We start from the raw sequence: 23,143 nt of genomic DNA, 5'->3' as shown, positions 1-23,143 counted from the left end.
AACACTACCATTAGCGGAGCAACAGAGCATTACAACATTATTAGTGAAATATGATCAATAGCTGAACTACTATATATACCAGATAGTTATTTACAATAACACAGTAATCTGAGGTACTGATTCAACATTATTTTGAGCGATGTGTTCAGTGCATGGTGTGACCGCTAACCTGGTCTCAGGAAGATGTTTACTCCCTCTACTTCCTTCACGTATGAAGAACGGCGACTGTTTTTTTGCCATTTCGTTTTATCTTCATCGCGTAAAGAAGAAAATCCAATAGAGATTTTTCGTCCTATAGCCCCTGAAAGACGAAAAATGACAAACCTGAATCCTCAGACGACATATCATCCGCGAGGCGAAATGACGAAAAGGCGAGAATTTAGTTTTTTGTTTCTCGTCTTTTTGAGGGTTTTGGCTACAAATCAGCCAGCGTAATGTTATCTAACACGAGCATGGACATAATCACATTTCAAACAACGTTAAAAAAATGCACAATCACACAGAGGACGACTCCATCAGATACAAAGTATAGTCATTAGATACGGGATCTCACAACATAATAACATATACATGTAATAACTGTATAATTACAGGAAATCATTGGAAACGGGTTCTTAATCGTTCTTCATTAAAATCATTTCAAGTAATCTGTACAGTTTAGTCAGATATATATGTTATATTAAATGTATCAGACAATGAATTGTACCGAGGCGTGTAAAACACTTAGAAACTAACAAATACCCACAGTTGTTCGAGATCTGTTAAAACGTTCCATTAAAAAGAGACGGACAGGTAGACGGATATTCTAAGCTCTTTATTACAGGTGATACTACCCCAGGTCCAAAAGGCCTGTATCACCTATCTATAATATATATATAAAATCTTAAAAACATACTCTCGCTCCTCAGTAACTGGCCAAACCTTGACTTTATATGTTTGTGTATTGTATATTTTCATCCAAATAAAGTCTTTGAGCTGTTTAACTTGAAGGTTACAGACTGAGGAAAATTGATATCAGACAGATGGACAGACAAATGGTCATTGCATCATCTTCCAGTCACTCAGTAGCAGGGACAAAATGACAACACGTGATCAGTTTTTATTTTTATTTCTGAATATACATAAAAAATTATCAAAATCATGTAACAAGGTGTTGGAATGCATCCCATATTAAGAAATCAAGATTCTATAAAATTGGATCGACATCATTCTTTGGCACATAAATTAATGGATCACAATCGATTTCTATCAGCTGTACAAACTGTTTCTGACAGAACATCATTGTAGCACAGATCATACCGGTCAGTAGACTTCTTAATAATATCAGCTGTTAGGATGGTGAATGTTAAAGTCAATCAGAACGAAAGTTTCACACAAACTCAATCAGTACACTAGGATTATCAACTAAACATCAGTTTGGACAATTATCAGCTTCAAAACATAATAAAGCACAGCATCTATAAGATAATAGTCTTGGTGATGACCACCCTGAAGTCAGGTGATGTAAAAAAAACTATCATTCAATATCAGTTGGCACCATAGCACAATGAGGTGTAACTATAGCCTTTAACAGAGATCTGAGATCTTTAAAAGAATTAATAATGTAAAAACAAGTGTCTCTCTAGTTTCCCATAACAAACACTGCAATATCAATCCATCAAATCAATAGCTTATTCTCCCATGTTACAGTAAAAAAAATACCAATTAATTGAGGTAATTAACAACATATAATTTCCCAATAACAACATGATCAGCTTCGAAACAATTGCCTGTAGTATGTCATGACATCATGTAATACATCGTGTGATATTAAATTGTGACTTGGAAGGCTGGGGTTTGTCCAGAGAAAGGCGTGATTGTGCCAGAAAGACTTTTGGAATCTCCGAAGTATTGCAGTCTATAGGTGCCTGGTGCTTGATCAGCTGGTATGTCCCAAATAATGGTAACCTCACTCTCACCGAAGATTGTACTTGTCCTTACCCAGTGGAACCTGAAACGATTATGTAAAATGTGTTACATCATCTCATTGTAACTTCTTCATTATAAAATCATATATTTTGTATTATAATAAATGCTTTTATACAAAACAAATGTCTTCAGACAGAGACAATAAAATATTTTGTACAAAATCTCATGACAAACGTTCAATAGGTGGTCACTACTTACTGGGTACACCATTGACTGTCCCTGTAAACCACTGTCACTACTTACTGGGTACACCATTGACTGTCCCTGTAAACCACTGTCACTACTTACTGGGTACACCATTGACTGTAAACCACTGTCACTACTTACTGGGTACACCATTGACTGTCCCTGTAAACCACTGTCACTACTTACTGGGTACACCATTGACTGTCCCTGTAAACCACTGTCACTACTTACTGGGTACACCATTGACTGTCCTTGTAGACCACCTGCCAATTATCTGCTGAAACTTGATGCTCTACTGTCAGGAATGTCCCTTCAGCCTTAAAGAAAAAAAAAAGAAAAATTCAATTAGAACATTTTATACTTATCAACAGTTACAATGTAAATACTTATATGTATTCTATCTTAATACCTTAAGTTTATCTTCATCAGTTAACTTTCCACGTGTCTTTAAGTATCCAATGTCAGATTTGCATCTAGTTATTACATTTAGTTAGTATCATTTTAATGGGTATTGTGTTATTGAGGCTGCATACTGTCAGCTAGGAACAAGCACAAATATAAGGGAGGTAACCCTTATGAGAAAAATATGACTGCCATCCTAAAATATTTTAATTATCTGATTATATGAAATTCGCATTCAGTTTGTTCAAAGCTTAAGTGTGAATACCAATGGTGAAACTATATCTATATTCACATCTCAAGTAACTTTACATACTTTACACACAGCTAGTGAAAGTTTACATACAGCTGGTGAAAGTTTTCCTTAAAGCTGGTGAAAGTTTACATATAGCTGGTGAAAGTTTACACACAGCTGGTGAAAGTTTACATATAGCCGGTGAAAGTTTACATACAGCCGGTGAAAGTTTACATATAGCTGGTGAAACTTTATACACAGCTGGTGAAAGTTTACACACAGCTAGTGAAAGTTTACATACAGCGGGAGAAACTTTACATTCAGCTGATGAAAGTTTACATACAGCAGGTGAAAGTTTACATACAGCTGGTGAAAGTTTACATACAGCTAGTGAAACTTTCTTACAGCTGGTGTAACTTTCTCACAGCTTGTGAAAACTTCTTACAGCTTGTGAAACTTCACATACAGGCAGTGTAACTTAACATACAGTAAGTGTAACTTAACATATACATCAGCTGTAATTAAATGATGGTGTAACTTACCCGTCTGTTATTCCGTGGATGTGCTGCTGCAAATTTAGCTTGAACTCTTGTTCCCTGATAATATATGTCAAAGCCAGATATTAAAATACACTATACTAACCTCATACCAAAACAGAGAAACAGAAGAACCAGTTTGATAACACAGCGTATAATAAGTAAATTATGAACCAAATCAATGTGTGAATTACACACTTGTCTTTTGTTATAGTAACTGCTACATACTAATACCAACTGAACAATATTACCATTAATACTTTGTAGGGTAAGACACAAATTTCTGCCTCAGTATTTCAGTACAAACAAGCACCTATTGTAGAAGTTCCATAAATGTTAGTGAATACTTACCTGTTTATAGGAAGGTTGCATTTGAGACAACAGGGTTCCAAATCCTCGTGGTGCTGCATCAAATATCACCGGGGGTACAAACCCCCACTCTTTACTAATCAGATCAGGAGGATTTGGTCCTGGGGAGGCAGGCTCACCCTGAAATTAATATGTAAGGTTAAAATTGTACATAATTCAGAGGATTTGGTCCTGGGGAGGCAGGCTCACCCTGAAACTAGACCAATGTCGAGGAAGGGCCCCGCATAATACCTACCCCTTATGATTGAGTTTCTTAATATTAAGAAATATATGGACAGGTGTCAAGTATTGAAAGCAACTTTCATCAAAATCCAATGAAAATGGACAGATGGACAGATATATGGATCGACGGACAGGGAAACGCCTAGACAGACAGACGGACAGGGTGAACATTGAACTCGAATGAGGGGCTTATGTACCAAGTATCACAAAGCAAGTTTTAAAGAAATCCCAAATCATTCCTTCAGAAGATATTCTCTGTAAAACATTCAGCCAATCAGATTGCAGCAGCCTCATTAAATATGCACGGAATTTGGCGAACATCGAACTTGAGCAAGGGACTTATGTACCAAGTATCATAAGCAAGTTTCATCGAAATCCCATCATTCCTTCTCAAGATATCGCGTGGAAAGCGAAACCGACAGACATGTAAAACATTCAGCCAATCAGATTGCAGCAGCCTCATTAAATATGCACGGAATTTGGCGAACATCGAACTTGAGCAAGGGACTTATGTACCAAGTATCATAAGCAAGTTTCATCGAAATCCCATCATTCCTTCTCAAGATATCGCGTGGAAAGCGAAACCGACAGACATGTAAAACATTCAGCCAATCAGATTGCAGCAGCCTCATTAAATATGCGCGGAATTTGGCGAACATCGAACTTGAGCAAGGGACTTATGTACCAAGTATCATAAGCATGTTTCATCGAAATCCCATCATTCCTTCTCAAGATATCGCGCGGAAAGCGAAACCGACAGACATGTAAAACATTCAGCCAATCAGATTGCAGCAGCCTCATTAAATATGCACGGAATTTGGCGAACATCGAACTTGAGCGAGGGACTTATGTACCAAGTATCATAAGCAAGTTTCATCGAAATCTCATCATTCCTTCTCAAGATATCGTGCGGAAAGCGAAACGGACAGACAGACGGACAGACAGACGGACGGACAGACGGCGAGACAGACGGACAGACGGACAAGGTGATTACTATAGGGCACCCGCATCGCGATGCGGGGCCCTAATTAATATATTTGGTTAAAATTGCCAATATCACAGAGGATTTGGTCTGAAGAGGGAATGAGGCCTTCTCTCTAATAATAATAAAATGTTGTATTGACTTAAACTTTTGCTGAAGACCTACCTTTGTCATGTTGTTGGCCAGTTTGACAAGTTCCTGTATGAAGGCTTGCAGTGTGTTTGGTCCATATATTGTTGATCCTCCCTCATATCTTTGTTGCTGTAGCAAATATGGTGGAAAATCATTGACAATAGAACATGTTTACATAAAAACTTATGTAATCATCATTGTTTTCACATCGTTACACAGTTTTTTTTTCTATATACATCACAGGTATGTAAATTGATTCCTCATCACTTTGTTTCTGTAACCATCAAATATATATTATTTAATTCCTTGACAATTCAGTGTGATGGCTACAGTTTACTTTTTTAGTCATTACTGTTTTGAAGTTTGAAGCTTATCTCAACATAAAATAGAGCCCCCACTTTACATCAATTTAGAAACCTTGCAATATATATACTGGATTTAAAGTGCAGAAAGGTCAATAAGATGGCATTGCAACTATTTAACTTTAATTTGTTTTATATACATGTATGCCTCTCCAACGGCAAACACAAACATCAAATTATAACCAAATATCCTATTCAACTAAAACGTACTTATTGATATAAAAACTATTTCTTTAGTTAAACCTACCAGAATCAGCCATGATAAAGCTAGATATATTTAAATCTTGAGTACAGACTACTACAGATACGTAAATATCACATCTAACTTTATATCCAACCAGCCTGCAGAAACAAAGACACATGACAAGGGTGATTTTGTAGAGTTTGGAATAGTGTCACAGCCAGGAACAGCTCTTCAGGAAAATCATGAGATGCCTTTACACTATAGAGTAGAAATGGACGCAGGGTCATCAGGAATTGACAGACATAGGCTGGAAGTAAATATCGCTCAGGTCTGATGAAGAGGAACAGTAGTTCCTATAAAATAACTATAAGTGAATTTATTTCCTGGTTTTACAATAAATGATAATCCAACTTTTACTGTAATTGGTTGAATACATTATCATTACCGTAGTATTTATACATCATTCTTACCTGGTATTCCTCGTAGGTGGTAACATAATCAGCATAATCATTAGATAGACCAGCGATCACAGAGACTGTGTCAGACGATAGTCCTCCCTGTATCAGTGCCTGGAAAAAAAACAGTCCATACTTCTAACTTACAACAGGAAGACTTGTTACAAGTAATTAACCATCATCAGTATACTGCCTTCATGTCACACACACCTTAGTCAGTATTTTACCATCATCAGTCATCTCACACACACCTTAGTCAGTATTTTATCATCATCAGTCATCTCACACACACCTTAGTCAGTATTTCACCATCATCAGTCATCTCACACACACCTTAGTCAGTATTTTACCATCATCAGTCATCTCACACACACCTTAGTCAGTATTTTACCATCATCAGTATACTGCCCTCATCTCACACACACCTTAGTCAGTATTTTACCATCATCAGTATACTGCCCTCATCTCACACACACCTTTGTCAATATTTTATCATCATCAGTCATCTCACACACACCTTAGTCAGTATTTCACCATCATCAGTCATCTCACACACACCTTAGTCAGTATTTCACCATCATCAGTCATCTCACACACACCTTAGTCAGTATTTCACCATCATCACACACACCTTAGTCAGTATTTCACCATCATCACACACACTCACACACACCACACACACCTTAGTCAGTATTTCACCATCATCAGTCATCTCACACACACCTTAGTCAGTATTTCACCATCATCAGTCATCTCACACACACCTTAGTCAGTATTTCACCATCATCAGTCATCTCACACACACCTTAGTCAGTATTTTATCATCATCAGTCATCTCACACACACCTTAGTCAGTATTTCACCATCATCAGTCATCTCACACACACCTTAGTCAGTATTTCACTATCATCAGTCATCTCACACATACCTTAGTCAGTATTTCACCATCATCAGTCATCTCACACACACCTTAGTCAGTATTTCACCATCATCAGTCATCTCACACACACCTTAGTCAGTATTTCACCATCATCAGTCATCTCACACACACCTTAGTCAGTATTTTACCATCATCAGTCATCTCACACACACCTTAGTCAGTATTTTATCATCATCAGTCATCTCACACACACCTTAGTCAGTATTTTATCATCATCAGTCATCATCTCACACACACCTTACCTATTTTAGTCATCAGTCATCTCACACACACCTTAGTCAGTATTTTACCATCATCAGTATACTGCCCTCATCTCACACACACCTTAGTCAGTATTTCACCATCATCAGTCATCTCACACACACCTTAGTCAGTATTTCACCATCATCAGTCATCTCACACACACCTTAGTCAGTATTTTATCATCATCATTATACTGCCAGTATTTTATCATCATCAGTATACTGCCCTCATCTCACACACACCTTAGTCAGTATTTTATCATCATCAGTATACTGCCCTCATCTCACACACACCTTAGTCAGTATTTCACCATCATCAGTCATCTCACACACACCTTAGTCAGTATTTTATCATCATCAGTATACTGCCCTCATCTCACACACACCTTAGTCAGTATTTTATCATCATCAGTATACTGCCCTCATCTCACACACACCTTAGTCAGTATTTTACCATCATCAGTCATCTCACACACACCTTAGTCAGTATTTTACCATCATCAGTCATCTCACACACACCTTAGTCAGTATTTTATCATCATCAGTCATCTCACACACACCTTAGTCAGTATTTTATCATCATCAGTATACTGCCCTCATCTCACACACACCTTAGTCAGTATTTTACCATCATCAGTATACTGCCCTCATCTCACACACACCTTAGTCAGTATTTTATCATCATCAGTATACTGCCCTCATCTCACACACACCTTAGTCAGTATTTTATCATCATCAGTATACTGCCCTCATCTCACACACACCTTCTCACACACACCTTAGTCAGTATTTTACATCATCAGTCTGCCCTCATCTCACACACACCTTAGTCAGTATTTTACCATCATCAGTCACACACACCACACACACCTTAGTCATCTCACACACACCTTAGTTATTTTATCCATCATCAGTCATCTCACACACACCTTAGTCAGTATTTTATCATCATCAGTATACTGCCCTCATCTCACACACACCTTAGTCAGTATTTTATCATCATCAGTATACTGCCCTCATCTCACACACACCTTAGTCAGTATTTTACTCATCATCATCATCACTGCCCTCATCTCACACACACCTTAGTCAGTATTTTATCATCATCAGTATACTGCCCGCATCTCACACACACCTTAGTCAGTATTTTATCATCATCAGTATACTGCCCTCATCACACAATGATCATGTTAAAATTCCCAATGTCCTTCACTATAACAGTGCTGTTATAACAATAACACTTACCTTTGTAACAGCATCTCTTGTTCTTCTCCCAGACATAGTTCTGAATAAAAATCAAACTTCTATAAAAATATTTGTCAACAAATTGGATTCTCAGTGAAGACATAACCTGTGGACATTGAAAGTGGTAGTGTCAGCAGGAACACCCGAATGGTTAACTTGTTTAAAAGGCTAATATGAATTCAGCAGGGACACCCAGTATGGTTATATATCTTATTTTTGATTTGTTTCAATGACTTATGTGAATTCTGCTGGGACACACAAAAATGGCTTAATAGTTTTAATGGCTTACGTGAATTCTGCAGGGACACCCAGAATGGCTAACTTGTTTCAATGGCTTACGTGAATTCAGCTGGGACAACAGAATGGCTAACTTGTTTTAATGGCTTACGTGAATTCAGCTGGGACACCCAGAATGGCTAACTTGTTTTAATGGCTTACGTGAATTCTGCTGGGACACCCAGAATGGCTAATTGTTTTAATGGCTTATGTGAATTCTGCTGGGACACCCAGAATGGCTAACTTGTTTTAATGGCTTACGTGAATTCTGCTGGGACACCCAGAATGGCTAACTTGTTTTAATGGCTTATGTGAATTCAGCTGAGACACCCAGAATGGCTAACTTGTTTTAATGGCTTACGTGAATTCTGCAGGGACACCCAGAATGGCTAATTGTTTTAATGGCTTATGTGAATTCTGCTGGGACACCCAGAATGGCTAATTTGTTTCAATGGCTTACGTGAATTCTGCTGGGACACCCAGAATGGCTAACTTGTTTTAAAGGCTTACGTGAATTCTGCAGGGACACCCAGAATGGCTAACTTGTTTAAATGGCTTACGTGAATTCTGCTGGGACACCCAGAATGGCTAACTTGTTTAAATGGCTTACGTGAATTCTGCTGGAACACCCAGAATGGCTAACTTGTTTTAATGGCTTACGTGAATTCTGCTGGGACACCCAGAATGGCTAACTTGTTTTAATGGCTTACGTGAATTCTGCTGGGACACCCAGAATGGCTAACTTGTTTTAATGGCTTACGTGAATTCTGCTGGGACACCCAGAATGGCTAACTTGTTTTAATGGCTTACGTGAATTCTGCTGGGACACCCAGAATGGCTAACTTGTTTAAATGTCTTACGTGAATTCTGCTGGGACACCCAGAATGGCTAACTTGTTTTAATGGCTTACGTGAATTCTGCTGGGACACCCAGAATGGCTAACTTGTTTTAATGGCTTACGTGAATTCTGCTGGGACACCCAGAATGGCTAACTTGTTTTAATGGCTTACGTGAATTCTGCTGGGACACCCAGAATGGCTAACTTGTTTTAATGGCTTACGTGAATTCTGCTGGGACACCCAGAATGGCTAACTTGTTTTAATGGCTTACGTGAATTCTGCTGGGACACCCAGAATGGCTAATTGTCCAATTCTCAGTATCTGTACATCAACAATAGAGGGCTGCCAAGCATAAGGGAAGGTGATCTGTAAAGTAACATATACTCAGTAAGGCAACGGTTAATTTCATATCATCACATCTTGTATAATACTTAAACATAGTACTCTCTGATCTATAACCTATCACTGTATATCACTGCCGACCCATCACAATACTGTTATAGACAACCATTGACTATACCTGATACTAGTCCCACTGTTGGCCATTCCAAGTTTTGCTGTCCCCATTACTGAATTTCCTCCCTCGTATAAACTTTCTTGTACAATATACCCAGATACTTAATTAATGTTGTCCTTATACTTGACATACTTGCCAGATGTCCTACTTGTAAATGTTTGAGAAAACCCTGACTGGTTTCAGGAGGTCACACAAAACTGGGACTGTCATCTTAATAACACATCTTCCCTTGTAGATACCAAGAGTTTACACAAAAAGTGACATCAATGTTTTATGTACTACCTAGAACTTCTCTCAATATGAACCATTCTCTTACCATGCTCCATCCCCTAACTATATATTATAATAGCTATTGACCATTACACAAATACATATGTAAAGTGTTACCAAGGCAACCAAATTGTTTGCAAAAAGAAAAAAAAACCTGCATTCACAACAACACATGATTTATATTATTTCTGTATAGTTTCAATGAAAATTTAGGACAAGATCCCTCTAATGATAGGTCTTATTTGGTTGTCATGTCAACTAAATCACATCCATGGTTTTTAAAATAGCACTGTAATGTTTGTAATTACTATTCTTCAAAGCCCTTCTATATCAATTTTTAACACAATCAAACAATAACTCATTTCGACCAATCAGAAGCCTCTATTTTGTTTCCAGAGTAATGGCCGTGGAAACAACTGATGTGTCAAATTAAATGCTTTGACTTGTTATAAGAGTTAACCATGTTTCATAAAAAAATATCAAAAGACTTGTGAACTATGGGCCATTATAATAAAACCTGTGTATAGTGACCTGGTTACCATGGCAACTGAACTTTCTGCTGAAAAATTTCCAGGAACATGTTAACCCTACACATGCTCTCTAATTGCCCTGGCAAGTGCAAAAGGAGTTGTCATCCGAACTGTTCACAGACAGACAGACTGACAAAGTGAGGGACAAGATGTACACCCCTACATTTTTGCCAGACGGGGGAAATCTTATTTCTTAGAAAATACTTAACTTGTTAAGTGACCTTGTTGATCTTGGTTATTTCTAGTAAAAGTACAATCCTGTTTCCTGTATTGGGAGTTTTAAATACACACCAGATTCTGCTACAGAGCCTTTGTAATAAGCTTGTCATACATATATATATACCTCCCCAGTGTCCAGTAAAATTGGCTTTGGATGGTGACATTTCACTTGTTCAGGAGAAGGTGCCTTGATGAAATTTCGTATAGCATCCCAAAAAGCATTTCCAGTTGTATCACCTGTAAATTCACAGAAGAGGTTCAAAGGGCCTGTATTATTTACCTGTTCATTTACAATTTCAGATGAATTTATAATACTGAGGCATTGGGTTAGTCAATGGGTAGAATACTTTGGAATCATTTTTACCAGAAAGAACTTTCCATCTCTTTGATTCACTATCATGTATAGCATGACCATCACTGTAAGAACATTTTTACTAAAAACTTACTTTGGTTGAAATTAAATGCTCCAGGTCCATCTGTTGTTCCTGCTGCAAAACTAAATCCCATGGCAGTGTTACATGTCTTTACCTGTAATAAAACAGAATCTATGGCTTAACCCCATGGCAGTGTTACATGTCTTTACCTGTAATAAAACAGAATCTATGGCTTAACCCCATGGCAGTGTTACAAGTCTTTACCTGTAATGAAATAGAATCTATGGCTTAACCCCATGGCAGTGTTACCAGTCTTTACCTGTAATGAAATAGAATCTATGGCTTAACCCCATGGCAGTGTTACCAGTCTTTACCTGTAATGAAATAGAATCTATGGCTTAACCCCATGGCAGTGTTACATGTCTTTACCTGTAATGAAATAGAATCTATGGCTTAACCCCATGGCAGTGTTATGAGTCTTTACCTATAATGAAATAGAATCTATGGCTTAACCCCATGGCAGTGTTATGAGTCTTTACCTGTAATAAAACAGAATCTATGGCTAAACCCCATGGCAGTGTTACGAGTCTTTACCTGTAATGAAATAGAATCTATGGCTTAACCCCATGGCAGTGTTACAAGTCTTTACCTGTAATGAAACAGAATCTATGAACATTACAATACCTTCCTCATTTGCATCATGGTACGTGTAATACTGTGGGTAATGTACATAAGTTATAATGTTTGAAGATAAATTTGGAATCTGTAATGTTTTACCCAGACATGGTCTTAATTAACAACGATACTGTTTGAAGATAAATTTGGAATCTGTAATGTTTTACCCATACATGGTCTTAATTAACAACGATAATGTTTGAAGATAAATTTGGAATCTGTAATGTTTTACCCAGACATGGTCTTAATTAACAACGATATGTATCCACAAAATAAAGTAGAGTGAACAACTAGATAAGATATACAGCCACTAAATAATTCTAAGTAGTGTTGGGTGTGTCATCCTCACCTTAGTAGTTATGTTAACAGTATTCTGACCTTGGTAGTTATGTTAACAGTATTCTGACCTTGTTAGTTATATTAACAGTATTCTGACCTTGGTAGTTATGTTAACAGTATTCTGACCTTGGTAGTTATGCTAACAGTATTCTGACCTTAGTAGTTATGTTAACAGTATTTTGACCTTGGTAGTTATGTTAACAGTATTCTGACCTTGGTAGTTATGTTAACAGTATTCTGACCTTGGTAGTTATGTTAACAGTATTCTGACCTTGGTAGTTATGTTAACAGTATTTTGACCTTGGTAGTTATGTTAACAGTAGTTTGACCTTGGTAGTTATGTTAACAGTATTCTGACCTTGATAGTTATGTTAACTGTATTCTGACCTTGGTAGTTATGTTAACAGTATTCTGACCTTGGTAGTTATGTATTCTGACCTTGGTAGTTATGTTAACAGTATTCTGACCTTGGTAGTTATGTTAACAGTATTCTGACCTTGGTAGTTATATATTCTGACCTTGGTAGTTATGTTAACAGTATTCTGACTTTGGTAGTTATGTATTCTGACCTTGATATTTATGTTAACAGTATTCTGACCTTGGCAGTTATGTAGTTATGTTAACAGTATTCTGACCTTGGTAGTATTCTGATTGTTTATGTTACAGTATTCTGACCTTGGTAGTTATGTTAACAGTATTCTGACCTTGGTAGTTATATATTCTGACCTTGGTAGTTATGTTAAATGTATTCTTACCTTGGTAGTTATGTATTCTGACCTTGATATTTATGTTAACAGTATTCTGACCTTGGCAGTTATGTATTCTGACCTTGGTAGTTATGTATTCTGACCTTGGTAGTGGCGTTGACTTGTACTTGGACATTGGTCATATCTACATAGGAATGCCTGAAGTCCACTGGTCCTGATAACTGTACTGTAGCTTTATTATACAGCTCCATGGCTTTTTTATACTGGTTCTCCCCGATTATCTTTGTACTCTCAAACATGTCTTTCCCAGGTCCAAAGGCGACACATTGTTCATTCTGTAAATAAGTCATGTTTTAAATATCTTAAATAATGTTACTCTGTATATTTTTTAAACAATAAAACAGATGTCAATAATAAGTCTCAATCTTCTTGAAAGTCCTTACATTACTCCTCAGTTTAAAACAGGTTGATAAAAATGCCAAGATATGCAGTGTGAGGATATATAATGCAAACAAATTTTGCATAAAGATACTCATCCTGCCATTACAGGTACTGTAGATACTCATCCTGCTATTACAGGTACTGTAGATACTTACCCTGCCATTACAGGTACTGTAGATACTTACCCTGCCATTACAGGTACTGTAGATACTCACCCTGCCATTACAGGTACTGTAGATACTCATCCTGCTATTACAGGTACTGTAGATACTTACCCTGCCATTACAGGTACTGTAGATACTCACCCTGCCATTACAGGTACTGTAGATACTCATCCTGCTATTACAGGTACTGTAGATACTCACTCACCCTGTCATTACAGGTACTGTAGATACTCATCCTGCTATTACAGGTACTGTAGATACTCACCCTGCCATTACAGGTACTGTAGATACTCATCCTGCTATTACAGGTACTGTAGATACTTACCCTGCCATTACAGGTACTGTAGATACTCACTCACCCTGTCATTACAGGTACTGTAGATACTCATCCTGCCATTACAAGTACTGTAGATACTCACCCTGCCATTACAGGTACTGTAGATACTCATCCTGCCATTACAAGTACTGTAGATACTTACCCTGCTATTACAGGTACTGTAGATACTCACCCTGCTATTACAGGTACTGTAGATACTCACCCTGCCATTACAGGTACTGTAGATACTCACCCTGCCATTACAGGTACTGTAGATACTCACCCTGCCATTACAGGTACTGTAGATACTCACCCTGTCATTACAGGTACTGTAGATACTCACCCTGCCATTACAGGTACTGTAGATACTCACCCTGTCATTACAGGTACTGTAGATACTCACCCAGCTATGACAAGTACTGTAGATACTCACCCTGCCATTACAGGTGCTTGTAGGAAGATCACAAGGTTTTCCTGTGTCAAGACATTTTGGTCCAGCAGTGTTGGGAGATACATCTCCTTCATTAGATTGTGCAAAGGCTGCCACAAATTTACCCTTTAATAGATAAATGGAATAGTTATTAATATATACTGTGACGTAAAGTTATACCATGTACTGCTGATAGTACAGGAAACAAGTATTTTGAGGTGTACCAGTTAGAGCAGTGATACATGTGTTACACCTTGCTGTTTCAAATCATCTGGGTAATCTTACTATCTCACCAACAGAGAATAATGTTTGGTCAGGTGTATAACCATCCTACATTGACACTAATTTATACAGGCATCATATACTGTACTAGTTACCAAGAGGTGTGATCTTACTACAGAGATTCCTTCAAACACACAGATCAGTATTAATACAGCTGATTATCTATGGATGAAGATTCCTACTAGATATTCCTGTTGACAAGTAACAGACTACTGAGAGACATACAGCTAGAATATATTACATATATATTTATATATATATATCTACACACATTGCCTGGAAAGTCCTGGGTGAAGATACCTACTAGATATTCCTGTTGACAAGTAACAGACTACTGAGAGACATACAGCTAGAATATATTACATATATATTTATATATATCTACACACATTGCCTGGAAAGTCCTGGGTGAAGATACCTACTAGATATTCCTGTTGACAAGTAACAGACTACTGAGATACATACAGCTAGAATATATTACATATATATTTTATATCGACACACATTGCCTGGAAAGTCCTGGGTGAAGTTTTCCTCCATCAGTTGAGAGGCGTATCCTTTGTTGTCACTGCTCACCAACCCGTTGGTGTTGTTCATACTGGTACAGTGTACTGCAAACCAGCTGTAAATACACGTCAAACACTGTTAGAATACATGTCAAATACTATAGAATACATGTCAAACACTGTTAGAATACATGTCAAACACTGTTAGAATACATGTCAAATACTGTTAGAATACATGTCAAACACTGTTAGAATACATGTCAAATACTGTTAGAATACATGTCAAATACTGTTAGAATACATGTCAAATACTGTTAGAATACATGTCAAATACTGTTAGAATACATGTCAAATACTGTTAGAATACATGTCAAATACTGTTAGAATACATGTCAAATACTGTTAGAAAACATGTCAAATACTGTTAGAATACATGTCAAACACTGTTAAGATAGATGTCAAACACTGTTAGAAAACATGTCAAATACTATAGAATACATATCAAATACTGTTAGATTACATGTCAAATACTGTTAGAATACATGTCAAATACTGTTAGAAAACATGTCAAATACTGTTAGAATACATGTCAAACACTGTTAGAATACATGTCAAACACTGTTAGAATACATGTCAAATACTGTTAGAATACATGTCAAATACTGTTAGATTACATGTCAATCATTGTTAAAATACATGTCAATCATTGTTAGAATACATGTCAAACACTGTTAGATTACATGTCAATCATTGTTAGAATACATGTCAATCATTGTTAGATTACATGTCAATCATTGTTAGAATACATGTCGAATACTATTCAGAGGTTTATGGGATATATTATACACAAGCATTTTAAACGGTATTATATACCCCTCCTTACTTATGTTGGGGGTATAATATTACTCAGTATTATATACCCCTCCTTACTTATGTTGGGGGTATAATATCACTCAGTATTATATACCCCTCCTTACTTATGTTGGGGGTATAATATCACTCAGTATTATATACCCCTCCTTACTTATGTTGGGGGTATAATATCACTCAGTATTATATACCCCTCCTTACTTATGTTGGGGGTATAATATCAATCAGTATTATATACCCTTTCTTACTTATGTTGGGGGTATAATATCACTCAGTATTATATACCCCTCCTTACTTATGTTGGGGTTATAATATCACTCAGTATTATATACCCCTCCTTACTTATGTTGGGGGTATAATATCACTCAGTATTATATACCCCTTCTTACTTATGTTGGGGGTATAATATCACTCAGTATTATATACCCCTCCTTACTTATGTTGGGGGTATAATATCACTCAGTATTATATACCCTTTCTTACTTATGTTGGGGGTATAATATCACTCAGTATTATATACCTCTTCTTACTTATGTTGGGGGTATAATATCACTCAGTATTATATACCCTTTCTTACTTATGTTGGGGGTATAATATCACTCAGTATTATATATACCCCTTCTTACTTAAGTTTGGGGTATAATATCACTCAGTATTATATACAAAATTCTGATTTATATCACTCAGTAATCACCTGATCATTCCTATGCCCTTGCCTTCAGCATCTACCATCTTCAGAACGGTCATGTTCTTGTCAACATTGTAGTTGTACCTGTAGGTGTAAGTGAGACACATTGATTATGATATAATAATGAATTTATACATACTATATATATCATCTTTACAAAATTTACAAAGAAAAAAACATTGAATTTAATGATAAATAGACCTTCAGAATGTTTCTTAAGTTACAAATATGTTGTACCTGAGCAGATATGTGTTACCTGGCTCTTCCCTCTGGAGAGTTTAAGTTAATAATATTTTGTACCTGTGCAGACATTTGTTACCTGGCTGTTTCCTCTAGAGGGTTTCTTAAGTTATTAATATTTTGTACCTGTGCAGATATTTGTTACCTGGCTGTTTCCTCTAGTAGGTTTCTCGAGTTACTAATATTTTGTACCTGTGCAGATATTTGTTACCTGGCTGTTTCCTCTAGTAGGTTTCTCGAGTTACTAATATTTTGTACCTGTGCAGATATTTGTTACCTATCTCTTTAATCTGGAGTTTCTTAAGTTACTAATATTTTGTACCTGTGTAGATATATGTTACCTGGCTCTTTCCTTTGGAGAGTTTAAGTTACTAATATTTTGTACCTGTGCAGACATTTGTTACCTGGCTGTTTCCTCTAGAGGGTTTCTTAAGTTATTAATATTTTGTACCTGTGCAGATATTTGTTACCTGGCTGTTTCCTCTATAGGGTTTCTTAAGTTACTAATATTTTGTACCTGTGCAGATATTTGTTACCTGGCTGTTTCCTCTAGAGGGTTTCTTAAGTTACTAATATTTTGTACCTGTGCAGATATTTGTTACCTGGCTGTTTCCTCTAGAGGGTTTCTTAAGTTATTAATATTTTGTACCTGTGCAGATATTTGTTACCTGGCTCTTTCCTCTGGTGGATTTCTGACATAAGCGGCTGGACTCCTGTTGATGTTGCTGTCCAGTAGTTCCCCAGTGTTGATGTAGATATTGCCTGGCTTCCTGGCCATATGTGCATTATCTACACTCTAAAATACAAGTTTTTAATTAATTTATTAATTTTCATTTAATTCATGTGTGGGAAATATTCTTTCAGGTGTTAGAAAACCCCTTAATTTTTATTCTTCTGGGCTAGACATCATAACTCAGAGTTTTCTGAGTCCCTATGATTATCTCTCAATCATAAACATACAAGATATACTATAACAAATACATTATGTACTTTATATATCCTATATCATTACCTTGTGTGTTTCAGTAATCTTACCTTTACAATTCCATCAACATATGCCTGAAGTGTTTCATTGACAAATCCAAGGGAGGTAATATCGTAGAGTAGGTACTGATGGAACCCTCCAGGCCCAGAGTGAGTGTGTGTCCCACTGATACAGATATTCCTTTCTGTATAAAGCTTTCCATACTTTGCTTTCAATTTTCTGACGACCTGAATAAATGAGTACAGTCAATACTATTCCAGATGTGTTGTACAAATACAGGTAAAATAACACAGGTGCAAAGCTGCACTTATACAGGCAAAATGATATAACACAGGTGCAATGTTAATATATAAATACAGGTGTGACATTACTATATAGTGTTAAAATTATTCTACATATATATAACAGAATACAACTGCACATCATGTGATATACACAAGATAAAAATATTTTACTTTAGTTTAATCTCAAGTTACCTCCAATTTCAGATCCTGTGACTGCATGCATGAATCGGTACTAATGAACACTACTGGGGAACTAGAACTCTTCTCAGACACGATGAACGCTCTCGAATACTGTCTCAGGTGTAGTCCACTGGATATTTGTGCAGGGTTAGCATATCCCATCTGTTCAAATTGTCATAATATTTATATCACATTAGCATAAAACAAAACCCTTCCGTTAAATTGTCATAATATTTATATCACACTATATTAGCATAGAACAAATTCCCTTCCGTAAAATTGTCATAATAATTACGTCACATATATATTACTGTAGAACAAATTCCCTTCTGTAAAATTGTCATATTTATATCACACTATATTAGCATAGAACAAATCTCTTCTGTAAAATCCTTACAATGCATAATATAAAGTTAGAAATTCTGAGGTGTAAAAACACCATTACAATATCATAAGCCATGAAAGTCAGGTGTGTACTTGAAAATTTGATGCTAATGATACTCTGTCCTGATGCTATGAGAATGCATTGCGTAAATACATGTACATACCAATAATTTTACAAGGCATTTTCCTTAACAGTGAAACCAAGAGACAACATACAAGATGTGTGGAGTATGTATGGCAGATTATCTTACAAGATTTACGAGGAGAATTATAACTGATTTGGCAATTATAATTTTTTTTTATGATTATCCTGATGTCTTTCCAGTTTTTGTGGTGCTTTATCTTCCCATCAGGACATTCAGTATAGGAAGAGATGAGTAGTAACAATTGTATGTTGGTAACAACCATCATGATCTCCTCATTAACCCAGGTTACACCAGCCTAGATACTAGGAAATGTATAGGACCTTATCAGCCCATGACCTCAATGTTTGTTTTTATCCTAATGTGTTTGTATACTGTTGACAAATGTTGAGAAACATATCAAGTATACAATTAAACAGCTACTGTTGCTCCACAACTGGGTTTGTCATACCATCACAGTCATATAAAAGATAAGCACTTTGCGGTCACCTGCAAGTGACCTGACCCCATATATATCTAATGTACATGTCCCTTTAACAAAGACAGATGAGTCCATGAACATCAAAGATTCTTCCACTCGGCATATCTTACTACAATTAAATTGGTTACTTTATTTTTTATCTAACTTTATGCAATTTCAAAATTAATTCAATATGGCATGTGATATCTAAAGAGAAACCCTTCTGTCGACAACATCATAAAGGTTCTAGGTTCAAATTACTGTCACAAGTACAAAGCTGTGGACTTTTTGAGTAAAACATTGAAGCTGGCCAAGCCTATTCAAACTGTCTGCCAAATGCTGACAAGTTCACCTACAGTATGTAATAATGCAATCAATGTGAGAATGGAACATCTGTGCCTATTGTACTTTACATACACCTACACAACACCAGCTAAAAATGATTCGGCATGGGTTTTTTTTCCAGATAACACTATCTCAGACCTCATGGTTACCTTAACAATAATGGAATAAAAATGGTATTTCCACATCATACCTGCGTATGTGATTCACTTAGACATACAACGAGCCACATGTATACATTTCTTTGAAGCATTCATCTAGAATTCTTACAGACTACATGATTTATATAAATATCTTTAATTCAGATTCATCACATCATTAGACAAAGTAGGGAAATTTAATTATGGAGAGTGAAGTATAAGGCCTGTCATAACATACAGGGTTACAATTTAAATTTTTGTCTGTCCAAACCTGTACAGTAGTAACCGGTTCAAAGTATATCTGCAAATTAGCCGAAATATTTTGATTTAAAATCCAACAGGCACCATGATGCAGAGTATTATTTGAAAAGAAAAATGTATACCTACATTAGGTAGAGACTGTTTTGTTTTTAAATTATTGTACATGTTCATTGTGCCAATACATTATAGATCTCTAGCAAAAATACCAGGTTTCATGTTTTTCATTAAGCACAACTGTCATACTACAACATCCTTCAAGGGTAGTGTTCATTGAAAACTTTTTTTTATTAAAACAAAGTTAAGAACCACAAATGATATAAAATATTTTTGTGACACAAGGCCTAAGCTTATCACAGCATAACCTTCTTCATTACACAGTGGCATTACCAAATTAACACATTGAGCTTCTTCCTAAACACATTGAGCTTCTTCCTAAACACATTGAGCTTCTTCCTTAACACATTGAGCTTCTTCCTAAACACATTGAGCTTCTTCCTTAACACATTGAGTTCTTCCTTAACACATTGAGCTTCTTCCTAAACACATTGAGCTTCTTCCTAAACACATTGAGCTTCTTCCTAAACACATTGAGCTTCTTCCTTAACACATTGAGCTTCTTCCTTAACACATTGAGCTTCTTCCTAAACACATTGAGCTTCTTCCTAAACACATTGAGCTTCTTCCTAAACACATTGAGCTTCTTCCTAAACACAATGAGCTTCTTCCTAAACACATTGAGTTCTTTCTTAACACATTGAGCTTCTTCCTTAACACATTGAGCTTCTTCCTAAACACAATGAGCTTCTTCCTTAACACATTGGGATTCTTCCTATAAGAGACGAATCTCCAAAATTGCTGTCTCTGAACTTGGGGCGCATGTACGAAAGAAAATGAAAGCTTACAGTTATACAATGAATATATTACGTAATTGGGGTGGTGTGGGAGAAGGTATTCCGCGTCTCACTGCATGACTGTTCTAAATGAATGAGAAAATGCTTATGTAATTTCATAAGCCCATGTCTTTAATATCATATAACAACAATGTTTGGTTCAAGCTTCTATTGACAGAACCGGTCTGCGTAGCTACACCCGTAGGTTGACAGGGCTGTATAAAACAATAAGAAATACGGGTATATTACCATATTAATTCCGGCTGCTGGTCCGGTAATATCTGCAATACCTGCTCCAATCACGTAGTTTGTTTCTTTTGTCTGACATGCCGACAAAACGATGGACACAGCCAGAATCACGAGACGACATATTGTAGCTGCCATGATTCACAGCCCTACAACCGAAACTGAAAGGTCGGTTGGACAGGAAGCCGGAGAACTTGCATTTGTGTTGCTCGAACGACTTAATCAGCCTGTTTAGTAGATAAAGCTTCTGGACAAGTTTGATCACCATATATTTAAAATGATAGTAATTATGTTTCTATAGGACAATTCAAATATTAAAGTAGACATTGAAAGTAGATATCGATATATTTAAGATAACAGAAATCGAGATGTCATTGTAGTTAACCACTTTAACATTGGCGAGCATACATTTATGAAATTAGTACGATTAAATCAATTCGTTTCAAATAGTCAAAAAAAATGTTTGTGATTTTTTTCTTATTTGATTTTCTTATTTTTTTTTGGGGGGGGGGGAAATCTTGTTTTCTTTCTTTCTTTTCTTTATTTTATTCTCACTAAAATGTTTCATTTGGGAAATTTGCTAAAAACAACCTTATAACCCCAGTTTGCAAAACCAAGTTCTGTGAATCAATAAGAGTTGACCGTCATTTGTTACGTAGATCAGTATTGTGTTTTTGATATTAACGTTGGCTTTAATATTTCCTAACCCGGCGGTTCAGGAACGTCAGGTGCTGTTGATATTAACGGTGGTTTTAACATTACCTAACCCGGCGGTTCAGGAACGTCAGGCGCTCTTGATATTAACGATGGTTTTAATATTATCTAATCCGGCGGTTCAGGAACGTCAGGTGCTGTTGATAATAACGGTGGTTTTAACATCACCTAACCCGGCGGTTCAGGAACGTCAGGTGCTCTTGATATTAACGGTGGTTTTAACATTATCTAATCCGGCGGTTCAGGAGCGTCAGGCGCTCTCTTGATATTAACGGTGGTTTTAATATTACCTGACCCGACGGTTCTGGAACATCAGGTGCTCTTTTTACGAGTTAGTCCGAATTCCAAGACGGTCGCTGTTCTCTAAAAAAACTATTTAAAATTATACGGACTAGACGTTAAAGTTCAACTTCTGTCGTTAAATTTTAATTGCTGGGATTGCCGTAGAAGTTTGTTTGTTTCTCCCCTTCCTCCTCCTCCTCTTTACATTTTTTCAATCTGTAGTTTTTGCTGCAAATTGATATTCTTTGAAACGTTGTATACGAGGAGAGTGGAGTGAAAAACTAAACTAATTTGGCTGTAATATAAATATATGTACATGTATTTTTGTTGGTCCAAAATCCAAGAGAGTCACTATAGCCTCACAAGCTTCCATCTGGGAAAAAATCTTAAAACTCTTCCCCAGGTCCACTGGTCAATGTCTTTGATCTGAAAATTCGTAGAGATGGTGTCACTTTTTGACTTTGTCAAACTGAACTCGATTTGGCGGTTATTATGGCCAGTTCGTAAAGTGATTATACCATTACGGTTTTCTGGCCATTCCACCGATGAGATTTAGTTAAAACTTACCTATAATGATATCAGCAAAATGCAAGATGGCCGCCATACATGGTCGTAATTAATAACCCATATTAAACTCCTCCATTAACACCACTGACAATGAGTTGTCAGCTGAAATGTTCAGGAAAGCAAGT

At 36.5% G+C, this 23,143-nt stretch overlaps 1 protein-coding gene across 1 annotated transcript; it reads right to left on the bottom strand.

The window, feature by feature from the left end:
* Nucleotides 1-1,092: 1,092 nt before the first annotated feature.
* Nucleotides 1,093-21,596, bottom strand: LOC132557292 (uncharacterized). The gene is made up of 18 exons (XM_060221779.1): nucleotides 21,459-21,596; nucleotides 18,602-18,751; nucleotides 18,176-18,352; nucleotides 17,809-17,936; nucleotides 16,907-16,984; nucleotides 15,341-15,458; nucleotides 14,558-14,680; nucleotides 13,347-13,538; nucleotides 11,555-11,636; nucleotides 11,233-11,345; nucleotides 9,844-9,938; nucleotides 8,458-8,497; nucleotides 6,046-6,144; nucleotides 5,063-5,158; nucleotides 3,676-3,813; nucleotides 3,331-3,384; nucleotides 2,386-2,471; nucleotides 1,093-1,990 (listed from the first exon to the last, which is right to left on the bottom strand). Exons 1-18 carry the CDS (start codon nucleotides 21,591-21,593, stop codon nucleotides 1,810-1,812), a joined length of 2,085 nt encoding a protein of 694 aa, XP_060077762.1. The 5' UTR covers nucleotides 21,594-21,596; the 3' UTR covers nucleotides 1,093-1,809.
* Nucleotides 21,597-23,143: the final 1,547 nt, after the last annotated feature.

Source organism: Ylistrum balloti, unplaced genomic scaffold (assembly GCF_031769215.1).
Source record: "Ylistrum balloti isolate Yb309-2 unplaced genomic scaffold, AGI_CSIRO_Ybal_v1 Utg370656, whole genome shotgun sequence".
In the NCBI taxonomy this organism is placed as follows: Eukaryota; Metazoa; Mollusca; class Bivalvia; order Pectinida; family Pectinidae; genus Ylistrum; species Ylistrum balloti.
Note: the sequence above shows the minus strand (reverse complement) of the source record. Positions and strands in the feature narration are given on the sequence as shown.

Bases quoted from the DNA above. Each gene is read 5' to 3' on its own strand.
- LOC132557292 (XM_060221779.1), bottom strand. From the start codon at position 21,593: ATGGCAGCTACAATATGTCGTCTCGTGATTCTGGCTGTGTCCATCGTT. The intron at 8,498-9,843 runs GTAAGCCATTAA...ATTTTTATTCAG, and splicing joins GGTGTCCCAGCAGAATTCAC to AACTATGTCTGGGAGAAGAA. The intron at 6,145-8,457 runs GTAAGTGTTATT...TTTTTTTTCCAG, and splicing joins CAAGAGATGCTGTTACAAAG to GCACTGATACAGGGAGGACT.